Raw genomic sequence first — 22,073 nt, forward strand, 5'->3', positions numbered from 1 at the left:
TCAAAATAGTACATAATTTTTTAAAACATACTGCATGCCTAATTGATTTTATAAAATTCACAGGTAACGTCATTTCTTCCGTATACAAGAAAACAGATTAAAGTTGTCTGTATTTTAAGAAAACATTATTCCCTCAAAATTACATGATAAAGCATGTACATTTTTGCCAGGAAAACATATCAATTGTATATTTTATACTATGAACCAAAAGGAAAAACAATCTTCCTCTGTAGCCTATAAAAATTGTAAATAAATTTAGCAAGGCCAATTACTTACCCCCTATTACTGACAATTGCCTTTTTCAAGTGAATGTAATTTGCAGGAAAGATCCCCTGTAAAAGAGAAAATATTTCCTGTTAGAAAAAATAAATTGTGATTAACATTCCATATATACAAAAATAGCAATCAGATTTCAGCACAGAAACATAGTAGATCTCCTGCTACAGCAACCACTTTGCATATTAAGTACGCAGAGCTGTACAAAGTATATTAGGTAGGAATTCCACGGCCACATGCAATCAAAATTTATCCTCAGGAGACAACTGTGATCTTTAGCACTGCAAAAATAAAACTTTAAATTTTAATTTTAAAAGAGTTATAGATTAGAGATGGTCCATCAATTCACTCTCCAGAAATAGTATTATGTACAGAACTTGTCATGTATCTCCAAAACTAATATCATCATCTAACCAACAACTTACAGATTATCTAGCTCTGAGCTAGAAAAACAATTCTCAGACTCTAGCTAACATTAATATTCACAGGAGTGAATCAATTCGAGAACTTCTAAAATATGTCTTCTTTTACTCTTTCCAAAACTGTTTCTACTTTGTTATTTACCATAATTTGATTTCAATTCCTAAAGAATAAGTAGCGTATTTAAAAAAAAAAAAAAAAACCACATCAGTTTTCCAATCAATGTTTCGCCCCCATCTCCTGATGTATAAAATGCTCTTTAAATAAAACACGAATGGCTTACAGGTTTGGCGGCACATGCTTGTAATCCCAGTGCTTTAGGAGCCTGAGGTGGGAGAACTGCTAGAGGCCAGGGCTCCATGAGTAGTCTGGGCAATATAGCAAGACCCTGTCTCTACAAACAATTAAAAAGTTAGCCAGGTGTGATGGTACACACCTGTAGTCCTAGCTACTTGGGAGGATTTCTTGAGCCCAGAAGTTTCGGGCTACAGTGAGCTATGATAGCACCACTATACTCCAGCCTATATGACAAAGCAAGAACCTGTCTTACACACACGCACACACCCATGGCCTAAATATATTTTATACTCTTTGGCCCACACTACCACCAATAATCACCCAAATGAAGGCTATAAGCAATTAGACTACAGTAATGAGTTTTGTATTTTGGCTCATAATAAAAGACAGCATATACTAACGTAAAATCCTAATATGGGAGAATATAGAGACTTAAAAAAAGGATTTAAAAAGCAACTGCATGTAACCATAGCGAAATGATGACTATTGTTTATCTGTTTTTAAAAAAACAATTGATAGTAAAAAACTTTAAAATATACACGCTCGGCATACACTTCTGGGAAGATGAAATAAACATACTTTTCAGTATCTCTCCGAATAACACCTAGTGCATACCTAAAAACTCTGGAATATATATATATATCTCTCCAAAATAAAAAATATTCTGAAAGGTGGAGAGAAGAAGGCAGACCAACTAGGGAATGTGGGAGACACAAAATAACATAGTGGTGAATTCCCTAGTTTATCTTTTTGCCATATGTATCAGGCTATTTTAAAGTGAAGAAGCTGGAAACCTGGAAACACCAACAGGCACAGACAGAAAGAAACTCCAACAAAAACTTGCTCTCTCTAGCCAAAGAACCAGGAAAAGATCATCCTATTAAGACAGAAAATTTTTAAACAATAACCACTACCCTGCTGTCAAACAGCATCCCCCTCTGCCCCCCACCCCACAAAACTGTGACCTAATCCCCACCCACACGAGTAAGGTCAATTGGAGATACTAGACTTTCACCATCATCAGGCAGTAACGAAGCACTCAAATCCACATTGGGGTAACGTAAGAGGTGGCTGACTGTTTAGGGACCCCAAAACCTTCTACTCTAGTAGCTAATAAGCTCCCACCACACAGTGGCAGTGGAGATTGCCTGGATTATCTGGACTTCCACTCCTAACCAGCATTAATAGGACTCCCTCCGTCAGCCTTCTCTGGTGGTATCAGAACTGCCCAATGGGACAGTTGGACTGAAAAAGTACATGAAGAAATAATGGCATACTAGTGAGGATGTGACTCAACCTCATTCATTGCTGGTACGAATACAAAATGGTATAGTCACTTTAAAAGACACTGGCAGTTTCATACAAAACTAAACATAGCCTTACCATATGATCCAGCAATTACACACCTAGGTATTTACCCAAATGAGTTGAAAAGTTGATGCCCATACAAAAAAAACTGCATACAAAAGCTTATACCATTTTTCTTCATAAATGCCAAGACTTGGAAGTAACTACAATGTCCTTCAACAGGTGAATGGATAAGCAAACTGTAGCACATCCATACAATGAAATATGATTCAGCAATAAAAAGAAATGAGCTATAAAGCCACAAAAACATGGGGAAAACATTAACTGCATATTGCTAAGTGAAAGAAATCAATCTGAAAGGCCACATACTGTATGACTATTCTAGAAAAAGCAAAACCATAGAGACAGCAAAAAACACAGTTGTTGCCAAGGTTCCTGGGGGAAGTGGGAAAGGATGAACAGGTGGCACACAAGGGCATTGTTAGGACAGTGAAACTATTCTATATGGTACCGTAATGATAGCTACATGACATTGTGCATTTGGTAAAACCCTTAGGACTGTACAACACAAAGAGCAAACCCTAATATCAATAATAAATAATATTAATAGTGTATCAATACTGGTTCATCCATTATAACAAATGTTCCACACTAATGCAGGATATTAATAATAGGAAAATTGGGGGGGGGGGAGAAGCCTGTACTTTCTGCACAATGTTTTTGGAAACCTAAAACTCTTTAAAAAATAAAGTCTAATCTGAAATGTAAAATTTTAAAAATGACACAAAACTTTCCAAATTTGGAAAAAGACATAAATGTACACATTCAAGAAGGTGAATGAATCCCAAGCAGGAAGAAAACCAAGGAAATACACAAGTTACAACATAGTCACTTTGGAATACTATGGGCAAAGAAAAAAATTGACAAGAGAGAAACAGCACCTTACCTATAGTGAAAAAAACCTATCTGAATTATCAGCAGATTTTTCATCAAAACCATAAAAGCAGCACCAGTCACAATAGCCAAAAGCTGTTTACAACCCAGATGTCTATCAACTGATAAATAAATGAGCTGTTCATATTATTGAATGGTATATATCCAGCCAGGCATGGTGGCTCACGCCTGTAATCTCAGCACTTTGAGAGGCCAAGGCGGGCAAATCACCTGAGGTCAGGAGTTCAAGACCAGCTTTGCCAACATGGCGAAATCCTGTCTCTACTAAAACTACAAAAATTAGCGGGCCGTGGTGCCAGATGCCTGTAATCCTATCTACTCAGGAGGCTGAGACAGGAGAATCGCTTGAACCCAGGAGGCAGAGTTTGCAGTGAGGCGAGATGGCACCACTGCACTCCAGCCTGAAAGAGCAAGACTCCATATCAAAAATTAAAAAAAAAAAAAGAATGGTATATACTTGCAGTGAAATCTTATTCTGCCATAAAAAGGAATGTACATGACTGAACTCAGAAAACATTATGCTGAATGAAAGAAGCCAGATGCAAAAGACACCTATTACATAATTTCATTTACATGAAATATTCAGAATAGGCAAATACACAGAGACAGAAAGAAGTCATATGGTTGTCAGGAGCAGGAGGATGAAAAAATATGACCACTTAATGGGCTTGGAAGTTTCTGTTTGTGGAAATGAAAATGTTTTGGAACATAATAATGGTGATGTTTGTAAAACATTATGCATGTACTAAATGTCACTCATGGTAAATGTTATGTGTATTTTACATTCTAGATTTTTGAAAAATACGTATAAAATATTTAAAATACAAATTTCTATAATTTTCAATGAAAATATAGCAGACAGAAGGAAGTGGCACATTTGTCAAATGCTGAAAGAAAAGCACTGTCAATCTAAAATATTATATCTACCAAAAATACATTTCAGGAATGGAAGACAAATCAAAACATTTTCACATGAAGGAAAACAAAAAGAATTTGTCATCAACAGAAATACCCTAAAAAAAAAAAGTGAAAGAAAATTCTCTAAGCAGAAATAAAATGATAAAACAAAAAACCATGGAACTACACTAAGAAAAAAACAAAAAATGTAAGCAAACCCATGGGTAAATATAATAGACATTCATTTTTTCTCTTGAATTTTCTTAATTAGGTTTGATGGTTGAAGCAAACATTATTTTTTTTATAAAGAGAAAGAAAAAACTTCTCTTTGTGCATGATTATTTGCCATTCACAGACATTTAGCAAAATGGCTTTTTTTTTTTTAATACTTCAAGTTCTAGGATACATGTGCACAACGTGCAGGTTTGTTACATATGTATACATGTGCCACGTTGGTGTGCTGCACCCGTTAACTCGTCATTTGCATTAGGTATATCTCCCAATGCTATCCCTCCCCCATTCCCCCACCCCACGACAGGCCCTGGTGTGTGATGTTCCCCACCCTATATCCAAGTGTTCTCATTGTTCAATTCCCACCTACGAGTGAGAACATGCAGGGTTTGGTTTGTGTCCTAGCGATAGTTTGCTCAGAGTGATGGTTTCCGGCTTCATCCATCTCCCTACAAAGGACATGAACTCATCCTTTTTCATGGCTGCATAGTATTCCATGGTGTATATGTGCCACATTTTCTTAATCCAATCTATCTTTGATGGACATTTGGGTTGCTTCCAAGTTTTTGCTATTGTGAATAGTGCTGCAATAAACATACGTGTGCATGTGTCTTTATAGCAGCATGATTTATAATCCTTTGGGTATATGTCCAGTAATGGGATGGCTGGGTCAAATGGTATTTCTAGTTCTAGATCCTTGAGGAATCGCCACACTGTCTTCCACAACGATTGAACTAGTTTACAGTCCCACCAACAGTGTAAAAGCGCTCCTATTTCTCCACATCCTCTCCAATACCTGTTGTTTCCTGACTTTTTAATGATCGCCATTCTAACTGGTGTGCGATGGTATCTCATTGTGGTTTTGATTTGCATTTCCCTGATGGCCAGTGATGATGAGCATTTTTTCATGTGTCTGTTGGCTGCATAAATGTCTTCTTTTGAGAAGTGTCTGTTCATATCCTTTGCCCAGTTTTTGATAGGGTTGTTTGATTTTTTTATTGTAAATTTGTTTGAGTTCTTTGTAGATTCTGGATATTAGCCCTTTGTCAGATGAGTAGATTGTAAAACTGTTCTCCCATTCTGTAGGTTGCCTGTTCACTCTGATGGTAGTTTGTTTTGCTGTGCAGAAGCTCTTTAGTTTAATTAGATCCCATTTGTCAATTTTGGCTTTTGTTTCCATTGCTTTTGGTGTTTTAGTCATGAAGTCCTTGCCCATGCCTATGGCCTAAATGGTATTGCCTAGGTTTTCTTCTAGGGTTTTTATGGTTTTAGGTCTAACATTTAAGTCTTTAATCCATCGTGAATTAATTTTTGTATAAGGTGTAAGGAAGGGATCCAGTTTCAGCTTTCTACATATGGCTAGCCAGTTTTCCCAGCACCATTTATTAAATAGGGAATTCTTTCCCCATTGCTTGTTTTTGTCAGGTTTGTCAAAGAGCAGATGGCTGTAGATGTGTGGTATTATTTCCGAGGGCTCTATTCTGTTCCATTGGTCTATATCTCTGTTTTGGTACCAGTACCATGCTGTGTTGGTTACTGTAGACTTGTAGTATAGTTTGAAATAAGGTAGCATGATGCCTCCAGCTTTGTTCTTTTGGCTTAGGATTGTCTTGGCAATGCGGGCTCCTTTTTGGTTCCATATGAACTTTAAAGTAGTTTTTTCCAATTCTGTGTAGAAAGTCATTGGTCACATGATGGAGACAGCATTGAATCTATAAATTACCTTCGGCAGTATGGCCATTTTCACGATATTGATTCTTCCTATCCATGAGCATGGAATATTCTTCCATTTGTTTGTGTCCTCTTTTATTTCGCTGAGCAGTGGTTTGTAGTTCTCCTTGAAGAGGTCCTTCACATCCCTTGTAAGTTGGATTCCCAGGTATTTTATTCTCTTTGAAGCAATTGTGAATGGGAGTTCACTCATGATTTGGCTCTCTGTCTGTTACTGGTGTACAGGAATGCTTGTGATTTTTGCACATCGATTTTGTAATCTTAGACTTTGCTGAAGTTGCTTATCAGCTTAAGGAGATTTTGGGCTGAGACGACAGAGTTTTCTAAATATACAATGATGTCATCTGCAAACAAGGACAATTTGACTTCCTCTTTTCCTAATTCAATACCCTTTATTTCTTTCCCTTGCCTGATTGCCCTGGCCAGAACTTCCAATACTATGCTGAATAGGAGTGGTGAGATACGGCATCCCTGTCTTGTGCCAGTTTCCAAAGTGAATGCTTCCAGTTTTTGCCCATTCAGTATGATATTGGCTATGGGTTTGTCATAAATAGCTATTATTTTGAGATACATCCCATCAATATCTAATCTATTGAGAGTTTTTAGCATGAAGGGCTGTTGAATTTTGTCAAAGGACTTTTCTGCATCTATTGAGATAATCATGTGGATTTTGTCTTTGGTTCTGTTTATGTGATTGATTACGTTTATTGATTTGCATATGTTGAACCAGCCTTGCATCCCAGGGATGAAGCTCACTTGATCGTGGTGGATAAGCTTTTTGATGTGCTGCTGGATTCAGTTTGCCAGTACTTTATTGAGGATTTTTGCATCAATGTTCATCAGGGATATTGGTCTAAAATTCTTTTTTTGTTGTGTCTCTGCCAGGCTTTGGTATCAGGATGATGTTGACCTCATAAAATGAATTAGGGAGGATTCCCTCTTTTTTGGTTGATCGGAATAGTTTCAGAAGGAATGGTACCAGCTCCTCTTTGTACTTCTGGTCGAATTCAGCTGTGAATCCGTCTGGTCTTGGACTTTTTTTGGTTGGTAGGCTATTAATTATTGCCTCAATTTCGGAACCTGTTATTGATCTATTGAGGGATTCAACTTCTTCCTGGTTTAGTCCTGGAAGGGTGTATGTGTCCAGGAATTTATCCATTTCTTCTAGATTTTCTAGCTCATTTGCAGAGAGGTGTTTACAGTATTTTCTGATGGTAGTTTGTATTTCTGTGGGATCAGTGGTGATATCCCCTTTATCATTTTTTATTCCATCTATTTGATTCTTCTCTCTTTTCTTCTTTATCAGTCTCGCTAGCGGTCTATGAATTTTGTTGATCTTTTCAAAAAGCCAGCTCCTGGATTCATTGAGTTTTTGAAGGGTTTTTGTGTCTCTATCTCCTTCAGTTCTGCTCTTAGTTATTTCTTGCCTTCTGCTAGCTTTTGAATGTGTTTGCTCTTCCTTCTCTAGTTCTTTTAATTGTGATGTTAGGGTGTCAATTTTAGAACTTTCCTGCTTTGTCTTGTGGGCATTTAGTGCTATAAACTTCCCTCTACACATTGCTTTAAGTGTGTCCCAGAGATTCTGGTATGTTGTGTCTTTGCTCTCATTGGTTTCAAACAACATCTTTATTTCTGCCTTCATTTTGTTATGTACCCAGTAGTCATTCAGGAGCAGGTTATTCAGTTTCCATGTAGTTGAGCAGTTTTGAGTGAGTTTCTTAATCCTGAGTTCTAGTTTGATTGCACTGTGGTCTGAGAGACAATTTGTTATAATTTCTGTTCTTTTACATTTGCTGAGGAGTGCTTTACTTCCAACTATGTGGTCAGTTTTGGAATAAGTGTGATGTAGTGCTGAGAAAAATGTATATTCTGTTGATTTGGGGTGGAGAGTTCTGTAGATGTCTATTAGGTCCACTTGGTGCAGAGATGAGTTCAATTCCTGGGATATCCTTGTTAACTTTCTGTCTCGTTGATCTATCTAATGTTGACAGTGGGGTGTTAAAAGTCTCCCATTATTATTGTCTGGGAGTCTAAGTCTCTTTGTAGGTCTCTAAGGACTTGCTTTATCAATCTGGGTGCTCCTGTATTGGGTGCATATATATTTAGGATAGTTAGCTCTTCTTGTTGAATTGATCCCTTTACCATTATGTAATAGCCTTCTTTGTCTCTTTTGATCTTTGTTGGTTTAAAGTCTGTTTTATCAGAGACTAGGATTGCAACCCCTGCTTTTTTTTGTTTTCCATTTGCTTGGTAAATCTTCCTCCATCCCTTTATTTTGAGCCTCTGTGTGTCTCTGCACCTGACATGGGTCTCCTGAATACAGCACACTTATGGGTCTTGACTCTTTATCCAATTTGCCAGTCTGTGTCTTTCAATTGGAGCAGTTAGCCCATTTACATTTAAAGTGAATATTGTTATGTGTGAATTTGATCCTGTCATTATGATGTTAACTGGTTATTTTGCTCATTAATTTATGCAGTTTCTTCCTAGCATCGATGGTCTTTACAATTTGGCATGTTTTTGCAGTGGCTGGTACCGGTTGTTCCTTTCCATGTTTAGTGCTTCCTTTAGGAGCTCTTGTAAGGCAGGTCTGGTGGTGACAAAATCTCTCAGCACTTGCTTGTCTGTAAAGGATTTTATTTCTCCTTCACTTATGAAGCTTAGTTTGGCTGGATATGAAATTCTGGGTTGAAAATTCTTTTCTTTAAGAATGTTGAATATTGGCCCCCACTCTCTTCTGGCTTATAGACTTTCTGCCTAGAGATCCGCTGTTGGTCTGATGGGCTTCCCTTTGTGGGTAACCCGACCTTTCTCTCTGGCTGCCCTTAATATTTTTTCCTTCATTTCAACTTTGGTGAATCTGACAATTATGTGTCTTGGAGTTGCTCTTCTCGAGGAGTATATTTGTGGTGTTCTCTGTATTTCCTGAATTTGAATGTTGGCCTGTCTTGCTAGGTTGGGGATATTCTCCTGGTTAATATCCTGTTTTCCAACTTGGTTTCATTCTCCCTGTCACTTTCAGGTACACCAATCAGACATAGATTTGGTCTTTTCACATAGTGCCATATTTCTTGGAGGCTTTGTTCGTTTCTTTTCACTCTTTTCTCTCTAAACTTCTCTTTTTGCTTCATTTCATTAATTTGATCTTCAATCACTGATACCCTTTCTTCCACTTGATCAAATCAGCTATTGAAGGTTGTGCATGTGTCACATCGTTCTCATGCCATGGTTTTCAGTTCCATCAGGTCATTTAAGGTCTTCTCTACACTGTTTATTCTAGTTTGCCATTTGTCTAATCTTTTTTCAAGGTTTTTAGCTTTTTTGCAATGAGTTCAAACATCCTCCTTTAGCTTGGAGAAGTTTGTTATTACCAATCGTCCGAAGCCTTCTTCTCTCAACTCGTCAAAGTCATTCTCCTTCCAGCTTTGTTTCGTTGCTGGCAAGGAGCTGCGTTCCTTTGGAGGAGAAGAGACACTCTGATTTTTAGAATTTTCAGCTTTTCTGCTCCGGTTTCTCCCCATCTTCGTGGTTTTATCTACCTTTGGTCTTTGATGATGGTGATGTACAGATGGGGTTTTGGTGTGGATGTCCTTTCTGTTTGTTAGTTTTCCTTCTAACAATCAGGACCCTCAGCTGCAGGTCTGTTGGAGTTTGCTGGAGGTCCACTCCAGAAACTGTTTGCCTGGGTATCACCAGCGGAGGCTGCAGAACAGCAAATATTGCAGAACGGCAAATGTTGCTGCCTGATCCTTCCTCTGGAAGCTTCGTCTCAGAGGGGCACCCAGCTGTATGAGGTGTCAGTCAGCCTCTACTGGGAGATGTCTCCCAGTTAGGCTACTTCCAGTTAGCCAGGCGTCGTGGTGCATGCCTGTAATCCCAGCTACTCAGGAAGCTGAGGCAGGAGAATCGCTTGAACCCAGGAGGCGGAGGTTGCAGTGAGCTGAGATCACGCCACTGCACTCCAGGCTGGTGACAGAGCGAGACTCCATCATAAAAAAGCAAAGAAAAAAGTGGCTGCCATTGAAGCCCTAGATAATGGTGCACTACAGAAAGCCACTGTCCTGTTCAGAGATGCCATCAAGCTGAATCCTCGCTTGACCATTCTGTATGTCAAGAGAGTCAGTGTCTTCATCACATTACAGAAGTCAAATGCTGCCATTCGAGACTGACAGAACAAATGAAATAGATTCTGATTTGGCTCAGCCTTATAAGTGGTGAGGGAAAGCACACAGATTTCTGGGCCATTGGAAAGAAGCAGCTATAATCTTGCCCCTGACTATAAACTGGATTATGATGAAGATACTAGTACAATGCTGAAAGAAGTTCAACTGAGGGCCAAGAAAATTGCACGACATTAGAAAAAGGCTGAATAGAAATATCAAGAGTAAGAAATCAAAGAAAGAATAAAAAGGGTTAAGAAGGCTCCATAAGATCATGAGAGAGCTCAGAGGGAGGAAGAAGCCAGATGACATTCAGGAGCTCAATATGGCTCTTTTCCAGGTGGCTTTCCCAGGGGAATGCCTGGTAATTTTCCTGGAGCAATGCCTGGAATGGCAGAAATGCCTGGATGCAATGAAATTCTTAAGTGATTTAGAGCAGCGGTGTTCAATCTTTTGGCTTCCCTGGACCACACTCAAAGAAGAATTGTCTTGGGCCACACATAAAATACAGTAACACTAACAAGAGCTGATGGGCTTTTTTAAAAAATCGCAAAAAATCTCATAATGTTTTAAGAAAATTTACAAATTTGTGTTGGGTCACATTCAAAACTGTTCTGGGCTGCATATGGCCCATGAGTTGGACAAGCTTGACCTAGAGGTTCTCGCAGCCATGCAGGAAACAGAAGTTACGGTGATCTTCTAGGATGTGGCCCAGAACACAGCAAATACGTCAAAACACCAGAGCAACCAAAAAAATTATGAATCTCATCAGTAAATTGTCAGCCAAATTTTTAAAGTGAAGCAAAATGTCCTTTGGACAAGTAAAAGGCCCTAGGTGAAGGAAAAGCAAACTAGATCACCTAATAAATGTTACAATAATACAAACCAGTGTACCTCTGATCAAGACAACTAGAAGGCTTTGAAGATCATCTCTACCCCTCTTCCCCAAATGCAGCTGAATATTTTACTGTGGTTTGCCATTAGGATATTCATTCAAATCATGTGTTCCTGCTAGAAATTACAAACTATAATAAAATACTAAATATTTATTCACTAAATATTTATACTGAATACTAAATATTTTAAACCTTAAAAATATTTAAAACAAAAGGATGTGTTAGTTCATATATTTTTCTTTAATAATCATTTTGTATTTTTCCTTTAAATTATTAGGCAAGGAAGATACTTAAGTACGGAAGATTTATTGCTCTGGTTTTAGTGAAATACAGGTTTACAAATGGGAGACAAATATAACTAATTTAAGTAGATAAAGCTTGAGTTGAATACATGATTACTGCGGAATTTTGATTTCTCTTTTTAAATGGTTTTTTAACATGAATAATTCTGATAAAAATATTGATATTACCAGTATTTCAACAGAACCTGAGGACAGGCTGGAAATACTTGGTATAGCAGCAGTAATCTTATTATGTTTTACATAGCATGCACCCTCGTGCCAGTTGCATTTAAACCTTACACTATGGTAAAGAATTTTTTTTAATGCTCCAGTAGAGCTGGATTATTCAGCTCTGTTCTTGTTCAATATATCAAGAAAATGTTTCATATTATCTCAACAGCGAACAGGTGAAGACTCTCAAAATACAACAGTTGTTTTTTTTTTTAATTCAAAAAATTAGAGAGGAAGAGATGATTGCAACTTCACTCTATGAGGCAAGCACTGCTCTGATACCAAAATCAGACAGGGACACAACAAACAAGAAAACTATAGGCCAATAATCCTGATGAACATAAATGCAAAAATCTTCTACAAAATATTAAATACTCAAACTCAACAACATATCAAAAACATCATTCATCGTGATCAAGTGGGATTCATCCCAGGGAATCAAGGATGGTTGAACATATGAAAATCAATAAACATGATATATCACATCAACAAAATCAGAGACAAAACCCGTATCATCATTTCAATGGGTGCTGAAAAAGTATTTGATAAAGTTCAAAATCCCTTCATGATAAAACCTCTAAACAAACTGGGTATGGAAGGAATTTACCTGAACAAAATAATGGCCACAGATGACAAACCCATAACTAATATACTGAACGAACAGGGAAAAATTGAAAGTCTTTCCAAAGAGATCTCAAACAAGACAAGGATAAGACTTCCACCACTTTTATTTAACATAGTACTGCAAGTCCTAGCCAGCACAAACAGGCAAGAGAAAGAAGTGAAAAGATACCCAAACTGGAATTTTAAAAGCCAAATTATCCTCGTTTGCAGACAACATAATTTTTTTTTTTAATTTTACTTTAAGTTCTGGGATACATGTGCAGAACATGCAGGTTTGTTACATAGGTAGGTATACATGTGCCATGGCGGTTTGCTGCACCTATCAGCTTGTCATCTAGGTTTTAAGCCCCTCATGCTTCAGGTATTTGTCTTAATGCTCTCCCACCCCTCCCCCACAACTCCGGTGTGTGATGTTCCCCTCCCTGTGTCCATGTGTTCTCATTGTTCAACTCCTACTTATAAGTGAGAACGTGTGGTGTTTGGTTTTCTGTTTCTGTGTTAGTTTGCTAAGAATGATGGCTTCCAGCTTCATCCGTGTGCCTGCAAAGCACATGAACTCATTCGTTTTTATGGCCACAATGATCTTATATTTAGAGAAACCTAAAGACTCCACCACAAAAAAGTGGTGAAGTCTTTTTTGTGAACTGAAAGTCACAAAACTGAAAGTCACAGTCTTTTTTAGAACTGAAAAACGTATTCAGTAAAGTTGCAGCATACAACCTCAACATACAAAAATCAGTAGCATTTACATATACTACCAGTGGAAAATCAAAAAAGCAATCTGATTTACAATAGCTACGAAAAATAAAATAAAATACTTAGGAATAAATTTAACCAAATAAGTGGAATATCTCTACAAGAAAAACTACAAAACACTAATGAAAGAAACTGAAGAGGACACAAAATAAATGGAAAGATATGCCAGATTCATGGACTGGAATAATTAATATTGTTAAAATGCCTATACTTTTTTCGTTTATTTATTTATTTATTTCTAAGATACGGGGTCCCATTTCATCACCAGGCTGGAGTGCAGTAGAACAATTAGCTCACTGCAGCCTTGAACTCCTAGGCTCAAGGGATCCTCCTGCTTCAGCCTCCCAGGTAGCTGGGACTACAAATACACCCACCATGCCCAGCTAATTTTTTCTTTTAATTTTTTGCAGACATAGGGTCTTGCCATCTTGCTTAGGCTGGTCTCGAACTTCTGGACTCTAGTGACCCTCCCACCTCAGCCTCCCAAAGTGCTGAGATTACAGGTGTGACTTATCACATCCAGCAAAATATCTATACTTCCCAAAGCAATCTATACATTTAATGCAATTCCTATCAAAATACCAATGACAGGAGAAAAAGATGGAACAAGATGCTAAAATAGAAGGCTCCACTGATCACCCCACTGAGAGGACAACAATTTAACAAAAAAACAAAGAAAAGAAAAAAAAAAAAAACCACCTTCACGAAAACCAAAACTCAGGCAAGTACTTACAGCATCCGATTTTAACTTTACATTACTGAAAGAGAAATGAAGAAGTAGAAAAAACAGTTTCGAATCACAGACACCACCCTTCCCCCAACCCATAGCAGCTACTGCATAGTGCAGAAAACAATTCTGTATGCTGGGGGAAAAAGAGTGCAGAAATTGGGAGGCACTGAACTCAAAGCTGTTCCATTAGAGCAGAAATAAAAACCAGAATAAATGTGGTTGATGTGTGCCCATGAAGAAAGCATTTAAACCAGCCCTAGGCAGAGGAGAATAGCTGATCTCAGTGATTGGAACTTGAGTTCCTGAAAGTCTCACCACCTCAGGCTAAAGGCTCTGGGGCTCTAAATAAATTTAAAAGGCAGTCTAGGCCACAAGGACTGTAACTCCTAGGTGAGTCCCAGTGGTGAACCAGGCCGTGAGCCAGTGGATTAGGGAACACACAATCTAATGAGATAACAGCTAGGGTAGCTAAGAAAGTGCTGGCATCACCTCTCCCTTAACCCCAGGCTGCACAGCTTGCAGCTCCAACAGACCCCTTCCTTCTGTGTGAGGGGAGGAGAGGAAACAGTGAAGAAGACTTTGTCTGGCATGTTGGATACCAGCTCAGTCACAGCAGGATAAGGCACTGCTCAGAGTCGTGAGGTCATGACTAGGCCCTTTCCAGGCCCTAGCTCCCAGATGACATTTCTAGACATACCCTGGCCCAGAAGGGAACTCGCTGCCTTGAAGGGAAGGGAAAAATCCTAGCAAAATTCATCATCTGCTAACTAAAGAGCCCTTGGGGTCCTGAATAATCGGGAGTGATACCCAGGTACTACACATCAAAGGCCTTGGGTGAGAATCTGAGACTTGCTGGCTTCGGGGGAAACTCAGCACATTTCCAGCTGTGTTGGCTACCGGGCAAGCCTTCTGCCTGAGAAAAGTGGAGGGGAAAAGGAAACAGGGCTTTCTCTTGCACCTTAGGAACCAGCGTGGTCACAGGTGGGTACAGAACAAAGCAGGCTCTTGGGTCCCTGATTCCAGGACTTGGCTCTTGGACAGCATTTCTGGACCTGTCCTAGACCAGGGAGGAGCCCGCTGCCCTGAAGGTGAGTCCCAGGCCAGGAAAGAGTCACCACAAGCTGACTAAAGAGCTCTTGGCCTTAAAATATTGGTGGTAGTCTGGCAGTAGGCCCTGTGGGCCTGTAATGGCAGGAGCCACAGGATGAGGCTCCTCTGCCTTCGGAAAGGGGAGGAAAGAAGGGGAAGGATGGTGTCTTGTGGTTTTGGTGCCAACTCAGCTATGGTACAAGAGAACACAAGGTAGACTTCTAAGGTTTTTGACTCTAGTCCCTGGCTCCTAGATATCACCTCTAAACTCACCCAGGAACTGGGGAAACTCAGTACAGGAAACTTAGTACAGGAACTGGGGAAACTCAGGGAAGGACACAGACGTGACTGGCTTTGCCACCTGCTCATTCTAGAGCTCCAGGGCCTTGAACAGACATATACGGTAGTCAGGGAGTGGTTACAGCAGGCCTTGGGTGAGACCCAGTGAGACCTGGCTTCAGGTCTGACCCAGCACAGTCCTAGTGGTGGTGACCACAGAGGTGCTTGTGTCACTCAAACTCCAGCTTCAGGTGGCTCAAAACAGAGTGAGAGACTGCTTGTTTGGCAGAAAGTGAGAGAAGAGAACAAGAGTCTCTATCTGGTAATACAGAGAATTCTTCCAGATATTGTCCAAGACCATCAAGGTGGTCCCTCTACAAGTCTGAAAAAACCACAGCATTAACTAGACTTGGGGTCCCCCCTAAAGCAGATACAGCTTAAATCACAACATCCAAGTCCCTTTGAATATCTGGAAGGCCTTCCTAAGAAAGACAAACAAGCTCAACAAATAACTAACTCAAAGACTATCTTACATAACTAACTCTTCAATGCCTACCACTGACAAAACTCTACAAGTATCAAGACCATATCCAGGAAAATATGGCCTTACCAAATAAACTAAATAAGGCACCAGGAACCAAATCTAGAGAAACAGAGATATATGACCTTTCAGACAGAGAACTCAAAATAGCTGTTTTTAGTAAACTCAAAGAAATTCAAGATAACACAGAAAAGAAATCCAGCATTCTATCAGGTAAATTTAGCAAAGAGATCGAAATAATTTAAAATAATCAAGCCAAAATTCTGGAGTTGAAAAATGCAACTGATGTACTGAATAATGCACCAGAGTCTGTTGAATCAAGAATGACTCATTGTGCAGAATGAATCAAGCACAAGAAAGAATTAGTGAGCTTTAAGACAAGCTATTTGAAAATACACAAAGGAGACAAAAGTTAAAAGAATAAAAAACAAGCAAAACGACAGGATCTAGAAAATAGCCTCAAAAGAGCAAATCTAAGAGTTGGCCTTAAAGAGGAGGTAGAGAAAGAAATAGGGTTCGGAACTTTACTAAAAGAAATAATAACAGAGAACTCTCCAAACACAGCGAGAGACATCAATATCCAAGTTCAAGAAGGTTACAGAACACCAAGAAAATTTAACCCACAGAGGACTACCTCAAGACATTTAACAATCAAACTCACGAAGATCAAGGATTAAAAAAAGGATCCTAAAAGCAGCAAGAGAAAAGAAACAAATAACTAACATACAATGGAGCTCCAACGTGTCTAACAACAAACTTTTCCAAGGAAATTTTACAGGCAAGAAGAGTAGCATAACATATTTAAAGTGCTGAAGAAAGAAAAAAAAAAAAAAACTTTTACCCTAGAATAATGTATCCAGGGAAAATACACTTAAAACATGAAGGAGAAATAAAGACTTTCCCAGATAAACAAAAGCAAAGGGATTTCATTAACACCAGACCTGTCCTACAAAAAATGCTAAAGGGAGTACTTCAATCAGAAAGAAAAAGGATGACGACAAGCAACAAGTAATCATCTGAAGGTACGAAACTCATCGGTAATACTAAGTACACAGAAAAATACAGAATATTATACATAAAACTGTAACTGCAGTATGTAAACTACTCTTATCCTAACTAGAAAGACAAAATGATTAACCCACAAAAAATAATAACTACAACAACTATTCAGGATAGGCAGTATAATAAAATATAAAAAGAAACAACAAAAAGTTGAAAAGCAGGGGAATTAAAGTGAAGTTTTTCTAAGTTTTCTTTTTGCTTGTATGTTTATGCTAACAGTGTTAAGCTGTTATCAGCTAAGAATAATGGATAATAAGGTAGTATTTGCAAGCCTCATGGTAATCACAAACAAAAAAAATACAAGAGATCCAAAAAAAGCAAAAAATTAAATCATATCACCACAGAAAAATATCTTCACAAAAAAGAAGATAGAATGGAAAGAAAGAAAAAAGAGAAGACAACAAAACAACCAGAAAACAAATAACAAAAGAACAGGAATAAGTCCTTACTTATCAATAATAATGCTGAATGGAAAGGGACTAAACTCTCAATAAAAGATATAGCATGGTTGAATAAATGAAAACGCAAGACCCAATGATCTTCTGCTTACAAGCACACTTACCCTATAAAGGCACATGTGGACTAAAAATAAAAACATGAAAAAAGATATTCCATACCAATGGAAACCAAAAAAGAGTAGAAGTAGCTATACTTAGACAAAATAGATTTCAAGACAAAAATTATAAGAAGAGTTGAAGAAGTACACTATATAACAATTAAGTGTCAATTCAGTAAGAGAATATAACAATTTTTAGTATATGTGCAACCAACACTGGAGAACACAAATATACCAACCAAATATTATTAGAGCAAAAGAGAAAGATAGACTTTAATACCATAACAGCTGGAGACATCAACATCCCACTTTCAGTACTGGAGATATCTTCCAGGCAGAAAATCAACAAAGAAACATCAGATTTAATCTGCACTACAGATGAAATGAATCGAATAGATATTTACAGAACATTTCATGCAAAGGCTGCAGAATATACATTCTCTTCCTCAGCACATGGATCATTCTCAGGGACAAACTAGGTCACAAAACAACTCTTAAAATATTTTAAAAATGGAAACAATATTAAGCATCTTCTTTGACCACAATGGAATAAAACTAGAAATCATAACAAAAAGACTTGTAGAAACTAAACAAATATATGCAGATAAAACAACATGCTCTTGAATGACCAGCAGATCAGTGAAGTAATTTTAAAAAAATGACAAATTTCTGGAAAGAAAAATACAGCAAAAGCAGTACTTCGATGGAAGTTTACAGATATAAGTACCTACATCAATAAAGAAGAAAAACTCTGAATGAACAATCTAACAATCCATCTTAAAGGACTAGCAAAGCAAGAGCAAATCAAACCCAAAATCAGTAGAAGAAAAATAATAAAGATCAGGTCGCACATGGTGGCTCACACCTGTAATCCCAGCATATTTGGAGGCCAAAACAGGTGGATCACTTGCTCTCAGGAGTTTGAGACCAGCCTGGCCAACATGGCAAAACCCTGTCTCTACCAAAAACACAAGAAATTAGCTGGGCATGTCAGCACATACCTGTGGTCTCAGCTACTCAGGAGGCTGAGGTGGGAGAATCACTTAAGCCTAGGAGACAGAGGTAGCAGTGAGCTGAGATCACACCACTGACTCCAGCCTGAGTGACACTGAGACCCTATCTCCAAAAAAAAAAAAAAAAAAAAAAATCAGAGCAGAAATAAATAAAATTGAAATAAAGAAAACAATTTTAAAAAATGAAAAAAGTTGGTTTTGGCCAGGCGCGGTGGCTCATGCCTGTAATCCCAGCACTTTGGGAGGCTGAGGTGGGTGATCATGAGGTCAGGAGATCCAGACCATCCTGGCTAACACAGTGAAACCTCATCTCTACTAAAAACACAAAAAAATAGCCAGGCATGGTGGCAGGTGCCTGTAGTCCCAGCTACTCGGGAGGCTGAGGCAGGAGAATGGCGTGAACCTGGGAGGCAGAGCCGAGATCGAGCCACTGCACTCCAGCCTGGGCGACAGAGCAAGACTCCACCTCAAAAAAAAAAAAAAAAACAGTTGGTTTTTTGAAAAGTTAAACAAAAGCAACAAATTTTTAGACCAAAAAAAAAACAAAAAATAGATTATCCAAATAAATAAAATCAGGGATGAAATATTACAACTGACACTGCAGAAAAACAAAGGATCATTAGTGGTTACTGTGAGCAAGTATATGCCAATGCCAATAAATTGGGAAATCTAGAAGAAATGGACAAATTCCTAGATATCCAACTTACCAATATTAAACAATGAAGAAATCCAAAACCTGAAAAGACCAGTAACAAGATCAAAGCCATAATAAAAAGTCAGCCTGGTACAGTGGCTCACACCTATAATCTCAGCACTTTGGGAAGCTGAGGCAGGTGGATCACTTGAGCCCAGGAGTTTGAGACCAGCCTAGGCAAAATGGTGAAACTCTGTCTCTAAAAAATACACAAAAATTAGCCAGGTGTGATGGTGTGTGCCTGTAGTCCCAGCTACTTGGGGATCTGAGGTGTGAGAAACGCTTGAGCCCAGGGAGGTTGAAGCTGAAGTAAGCCATAATCATGCCACCACACTCCAGAATGGGTGACAGAGTGAGATCCTGTCTCCAAACAAAAAACAAAAGCAGGCCTGGCATGGAGACTCACGCTTGTAATCCCAGCACTTTGGAAGGCCGAGGTGTGCGGATCACGAGGTTAGGAGATTGAGACCATCCTGGCCAACATGGTGAAACCCTGTCTCTACTAAAAATACAAAAATTAGCTGGGTGTGGCGGCACGTGCCTATAATCCCAGCTACTCAGGAGGCTGAGACAGGAGAATCGCTTGAACCTGGGAGGCAGAGGTTGTAGTGAGCCAAAATTGTGCCATTGCACTCCAGTCTGGCGACAGAGTGAGACTCTGTCTCAAAAAAAAAAAAAAAAAAAAGTCTCCCAGTAAAGAAAAGCCTGGGACCCAATGGCTTCAGTGCTGAATTCTACCAAACATTTAAAGAAGAACTAATACCAATCCTCTTTAAAATACTCCAAAAAATAGAGTAAGAGGGGATACATCTAAACCATTCTACAAGGCCATTATTACCCTAATACCAAAATTAAACAATGACACATGAAAAAGGAAAACTACAGGCCAATATCTCTGACGAACATTGACGCAAACATCCTCAACAAAATACTAGCAAAACGAATTCAACAATATATTAAAGAGATCATTCATCATGATCAAGTAAGATTTATCCCTGGGATGGAAGGATGGTTCAACGTACACAAATCAATGTGATACATCATTATCAACAGAATAAAAGACAAAAACCATATGATCATTTCAACTGATTATGAAAAAGCATCTGATAAAGTTCAAAATCCCTTCATGATAAAAACCCTAAAAAACAAACAAAAAAAAAACCCAGGTAACTAGAAACACACCTCAACATAATAAAGGCCATATACAACAGACCCACAGCTAGTATAATACTGAATGTGGAAAAGCTGAAAGCCTTTCTTTCCTCTAAGATCTGGAACACAAGGATGCCCACTTGCAGTGTTTCTCAACATAGTATTGGAAGTCCTAGGTACAGCAATCAGACAACAGAAAAAAACACAGGGAATCCAATTTGGAAAGAAAAAAGTCAAGTTATCCTTGCAGATGATATAATCCTGTATTTAGAAAAACCTAAAGACTCCACACAAAAAAACCTTTTAGAACTGATAAATTCAGTAAAGTCACAGAATACAAAATGAACATACAAAAATCAGTAGCATTTCTATATGCCAACAATGAACAATCTAAAAAAGAAATTCAAAAAGTAATTTTCTTTACAATAACCACACATAAAATTAAATCTATGAGGTAACCAAAGAAGTGAAAGATTTCTATCATAAAAACTATAAAACACTGACTAAAGAAATTGGAGGGATGCCAAAAAATAAAAAACATTCCATGTTCATGGATTGGATGAATCAATGCTGTTAAAGTGTTTATACCTCCCAAAGAAAGCTACAGATTCAATGAAATCCCTACTAAAATACCAATGACATTATTCACAGAAACAGAAAAAACAATCCTAAAATATATTTGGAACCACGAAAGAAACAGAATAGCCACAGCTACCCTAAGAAAAAGAACAAGTCTAGTGGAATCACATTACCTGACTTCAAATTATACTACAGAGCTATAGTAACCAAAAGAGCATGGTATTGGCATAAATATAGACATATACACCAAAGGAACAAAAGAGAGAACCCAGAAACAAATTTACACACCTACAGTGAACTCATTTTCAACAAAGGTGCCCAGAACGTACATTGAGGAAAAGACATTCTCTTTAATAAATGGTGCTGGGGAACCTCAGTATCCATAAGCAGAATGAAACTAGACCCCATCACTCACCATATACAAATATCTAATCAAAATGGATGAAAGATTTGAATATACCCTCAAACTACAAAACTACTAAAAGAAAATTTTGGGGAAACTCTCCAGGTCATTGGTCTGGTCGAAGCTTTGTCTCAAAAAAAAAAAAAAAAAAAAAAAAAAGAGTCTCGCTTTGTCACCAGAACCTCTGACTCCCTGGTTCAAGGGATTCTTCTGCCTCAGCCTCCCGAGTAGCTGGGATTACAGGCACATGCCACCACGCCCAGCTAATTTTTGTATTTTTAGTAGAGACGGGATTTCACCATGTTGGCCAGGATGGTCTCAATCTCCTGACCTCGTGATCTGCCCACCTCAGCCTCTCAAAGTGCTGGGATTACAGGCGTGAGCCACCGCACCTGACCCTGACAAAAAATTCTTAAGTAATACCCCAAAAGGACAGGCAACAAAAGAAAAACTGGATAAACGGGATCACATCAAGTTAAAAACCTTCTTCACAGCAAAGAAAACAATCAACGAAATGAACAAACAACCCGCAGAATAAGAGAAAATATTAATGACTAGAATATATAAGGAACTCAAACAACTCTATAGGAAAAAAATCAAATAATCTGATCAAAAAATGGGCAAAAGATTTGAAGAGACATTTCTCAAAAGAAAATATACCAACTGCAAAACAAGCATATGAAAAGGTACTCAACATCACTGATCATCAGAGAAATATAAATCAAAACTACAATGAAATATCATCTCACCCCAGTTAAAATGGCTTATATCCAAAAGACAGACAATAACAAATGCTGATGAGGATGTGGAGAAAAGGGAACCCTTGTATGCTGTTGATGGGAATGTCAATTAGTACAACCACTATGGAGAACAGTTTGGAGGTTCCTCCAACAACTAAAACTACAGCTACTAT

The 22,073-nt window shown here is 38.3% G+C and overlaps 1 protein-coding gene and 1 pseudogene across 10 annotated transcripts in view; one reads left to right on the forward strand and one right to left on the reverse strand.

Moving 5' to 3' along the window:
- The window catches only part of DOCK3 (dedicator of cytokinesis 3), a 735,525-nt gene that overhangs the window by 523,927 nt on the left and 189,525 nt on the right, over nt 1–22,073 (reverse strand). For all 10 annotated transcript variants that reach the window (XR_008523281.1, XR_008523280.2, XM_024244830.2 and 7 more), the window contains exon 4: nt 277–332. Coding sequence is in view for 8 of the 10 variants with exons in the window: in XM_024244830.2 (XP_024100598.1) it covers nt 277–332 (56 nt within the window). In the remaining 2 variants the exon portion in view is untranslated. The remainder of the gene's footprint in view (nt 1–276; nt 333–22,073) is intronic.
- Nucleotides 3,897–11,074, forward strand: LOC134761138 (hsc70-interacting protein-like; annotated as a pseudogene).

This window comes from Pongo abelii, chromosome 2 (genome assembly GCF_028885655.2).
Source record: "Pongo abelii isolate AG06213 chromosome 2, NHGRI_mPonAbe1-v2.0_pri, whole genome shotgun sequence".
NCBI classification, from domain to species: Eukaryota; Metazoa; Chordata; class Mammalia; order Primates; family Hominidae; genus Pongo; species Pongo abelii.